The sequence below is a fragment of the Olea europaea genome, unplaced genomic scaffold, assembly GCF_002742605.1.
Source record: "Olea europaea var. sylvestris unplaced genomic scaffold, O_europaea_v1 scaffold1814, whole genome shotgun sequence".
Taxonomy (NCBI): domain Eukaryota; kingdom Viridiplantae; phylum Streptophyta; class Magnoliopsida; order Lamiales; family Oleaceae; genus Olea; species Olea europaea.
The window spans coordinates 79,499-83,425 of NW_019235893.1; the positions used below are offsets into that span (position 1 = coordinate 79,499).

At 48.3% G+C, this 3,927-nt stretch overlaps 1 protein-coding gene across 1 annotated transcript; it reads right to left on the bottom strand.

The window, feature by feature from the left end:
• Nucleotides 1-3,063: 3,063 nt before the first annotated feature.
• On the bottom strand, nucleotides 3,064-3,927 carry LOC111378408. Its single transcript, XM_023001600.1, has one exon. It carries the CDS (start codon nucleotides 3,925-3,927, stop codon nucleotides 3,064-3,066), a length of 864 nt encoding a protein of 287 aa, XP_022857368.1.

Sequence of the window (3,927 nt, forward strand, 5' to 3'; positions counted from 1 at the left end):
CTCATGGATTTCCTTAAGTATATATGTGGCCTCTTCACCTCCCACACATCGGAGAAGTGATGAGGCGAAGCCTCTTTTGTAGAGCATATCCTCTTTTAGGACGAAGTGCGTAGCCCTTCTCCTCAACTTCCTTGCCTCGCTTCTGGAAGCAGGTAGTGTCTGATCCTTTAGATAGGCGATGATGGGCTGCATCCATAATGGTGTGCCTTCTATCCAAAGTACCTCTTCTCCTCCGGAAATGGAGGGCTTCGCCAAGTGTTCAATAGGGACAACTTTTAATAACCCAGAATCCTTGCTGCTGGCCAATTTTGAGAGGTTGTCTGCATGTGTATTCTCTAGGCGTGGGACTTGAATCAATTTGAACCTTTCAAACTGGGAGACTAGGTCCAGAACCAATTTCAAGTATGCGACCATGCCGCTGTCTTTGACCGCAAAGCTTTCACCGACCTGATTCACTATCAACTGAGAATCGCTGCTGGCCACGAGCCTTCTGACCTGCATTTCTCTTGTCAGTCTAAGGCCCGCTAGAAGGGCTTCGTATTCGGCAGCGTTGTTCGAGGATTTGAAGCTGAACCTTGCTGCGCAATTTAGCTTGTGATCCTCTGGGTTTTCCAAGACTATTCCTACCCCGAAGCCCGCCTCTCCTGAGGATCCATCTACTAACAGTTTCCAGGTTGGGGGTTCGGCTGGTTTCATTATTGCCTCCATTTTCGGGACTTTGGTAAACTCAACCACAAAATCTGCAAGGGCCTGACCCGTTATGGCATGTCAAGGTCGAAACAATATGTTGAACTCGTTGAGCTCGATTGCCCATTTTAGTAGGCTTCCTGATGCATCTGTTCTTTACAGCACCTGCTTCAATGGGAAGTTGGTAAGAACGTTGATCGAGTGGGCCTGGAAGTATGGCCTCAATTTCCTTGAGGCTGTGATGAGGGCAAGTGCCAATTTCTCCATGTCTAGGTACCGTGTTTCAGTTGGGAGGAGTGCTTTGTTGACATAGTATACTGACAACTGTCGTTCATTTTCTTCTCTGACTAAAACAGTGCTGAACGCCACGTCTGATACTGCCAAATACAGCAGCAGAGACTCCTCTGGTTGAGGTTTTGACAAAAGGGACGCTTCTCCGAGGTGCTTTTTCAGCGCCTAGAAGGCTTCTTCGCACTCAAAAGTTCATTGGAACTTCTTTCCTTGCTTAAGCACCTTGAAGAAGGGTAAGCTCTTATCAGTGGCCCTGGAGATGAATCGACTGAGTGTAGTTATTCTACCATTGAGGCTTTAGAACTCCTTAGATTTTTGAGGTGATCTCATTTCCAGCAAGGTCGTGATCTTTACTGGATTGGATTCAATTCCTCTTTGGTTAACAATATACCCCAAGAACTGACTCGAGGCCACCCCAAAGGTGCAGTTGAGGGGATTCAACTTCATCTTATATTTTCCAAGTATTTAGAAGGTTTGGTTGAGGTGACTTACGTGTTCGCTTGCCTGGAGGCTTTTGACTAACATGTCATCCACATAGACCTCCATGGTTCTGCTAATGAGTTCGGCGAACATCATGTTGATCAGTCTCTGATATGTGGCTCCGGTATTTTTCAATCCGAAGGGCATGACTTTGTAGCAGTAGAGTTCCCTGTCTGTGATGAATGACGTAGCTTCCTCATCAGGTCGGAACATGGGTATCTGATTGTATCCCGAATATGCATCCATGAAGCTCAACAGTTCATGTCCATCAGTGGAATCCACAAGTTGGTTTATTCTTGGAAGTGGGAAGCTGTCTTTAGGGCATGCCTTAGTCAAGTTAGTGAAGTCTACGCACACCCTCCACTTCCCGCTGGACTTTTTTACCAGGACCGGGTTGGATATTCACTTCGGGTAGATGGCTTCCCTTATGAAACCACTGCGGGTAAGCTTGCCTACTTCGTCTTTGAGAGCCTCGTACCTTTCTGGGTTGAGGGCACGTCTTTTCTGCCGATGAGGAGCACAGGAGGAGTTGATGTTAAGATGGTGGCAACTGATCCTTGGATCTATCCCCACCATGTCCTCGTGCCTTCAAGCGAAGACATCCAAGTTCCTTTTCAGGAAGCTTACCATCTCCTCTTTCGCTTCAGGGGGCAGTGCCTTTCCTATTCGCAAGACCTGACTAGGGTCCTCTGAGTTGGCGGAAAAAGTCTCTAGTTCTTCCATTGGGGTTGCATTTGGTTCAGAGTCAATTATCCGGGGATCTAACTCATCAAGAGGGTGTCCTTGTTCAGGGGCATCTTCCATGTTGATGTCTTCCTCCTGTTCGGAGGTATGCCCATGTTCAGGGGCGTCAAGCATTTCTACGTCCATACTGACTTCATTGACAACTTCAGTTATGATCACATTAATAGTTCAGGGCTCCGACTTTCTCAGAGAGTTCAAGTAACATGCCCTGGAGCCCATCTGGTCACCTCGGACCGTAGCAATCCCATGCTCAGTTGGGAATTTCATACACAAGTAGTGGGTAGAAGTGACGGCCCAAAAATCTTTCAAAGTGGGTCTGCCCAATATTCCATGATAACCCGATCTGTGGTCTACCACTAAGAATTTCATGAAGTGTTGGGCCACTAGGGGTACTGAACCCATCTCGATGGGCAGAGTGATCCGCCCTCATGGAACGATGCCGTTTCCAGTAAATTCGAATAGTGGGTCGATCACGGGGATCAACCCATGTTCAATTTGCATTTTGTCGAAGGTGGAGCCGAACAGTATGTTCACTGAACTTCCATTGTCGACGAACATGCAGTTAAGTCCGTTTCTAACCACTACGGCTCTTCCAACCAATGCGTCACAATGGGGGTGGTGAACTCTATTTGCATCTTCCTGGGAGAAGGTGATTGGGGCCATCTTATCAGCCGCTTGTGATTCATTGACAATGTAGGTAATCATTGGCAGGTCCTTTGCTTCTCTTGTGTAATTCCTTTGGGCGTTCCTGGTGTTGTCATCGATGTGAGGTCTCCAAATGATTGTGCCGATCTCCCTGATGACTTGGCTTCCAGAGAATGGGGCCTGATCTCTCTGCCTAGACTGACCTCGGTCCCTTGATTATCTTCTTCGAGGCGATTGCTCTCTATGCCTTCTCTCTCTCCTGTTCGGGGAGGCGGATCTGCGAGGATATTCGCTCCTGTTGGAAGGATGTGGATTGCTTCGATCAGGGCGTCGATTAGCGTCTCGACACTCACTAGTGTCATGTCCATAGAGTTGGTGGAAAGTGCAAAACATTGCCCTTTCCAAGGGCCTGTTTGACCATTTCTTCTTCTTCTTCTTACTATCAGCTCTTCCGGATGGTCCTGCTTCGCCAGGAGCATTCTCATATGTCAATACCGGCACTGCATTTAATGTGGCGGAAGCCAGTGCCTGTCCGGAGGTGGGAGCTACTGTATGACCTACTTGAGTCCACTGCTGAGTGACGAGGTGCGTTGTGGGTCCTCGACCTACCTGCCTCTGAGGCGGAGGGAGTCCCTGTGCGGCACGATTTCGATGATCAATCATTTCCCTACTGACGATTTCCACTCTCATCATTTCTACCAGTGCATCATAGGTGGCAGGATGCTTGCTGCGCACGTCTCTCCAGAACAATGTGTTCATGTTGAGACCGCCTTTTAGAGCTGAAAGGGCTTCCCTATCAGTAACCTGTTCGCAGTATGTGATTTCGTCTGTAAATCGGGTGAGATAGCTTTTCAACGTCTCTCCAGGGGTCTGCCTCATATCTTGCAGGCGTTGCATTGGGGCCTCTCCTTTCCTGTGTGAGAGGTATTGGTTTAAGAATGACTTCTTCAAATCTGGCCAACTCCTAATGCTCAGGGGAGGAAGTCTGTTATACCATACTTCAGCAACTCCGCCCAGGGTTAAGTGGAAGGCTCTGCATTTCAAAGCAGGCGAGGCTCCCCTGAGGGTCATCCGTGTCAT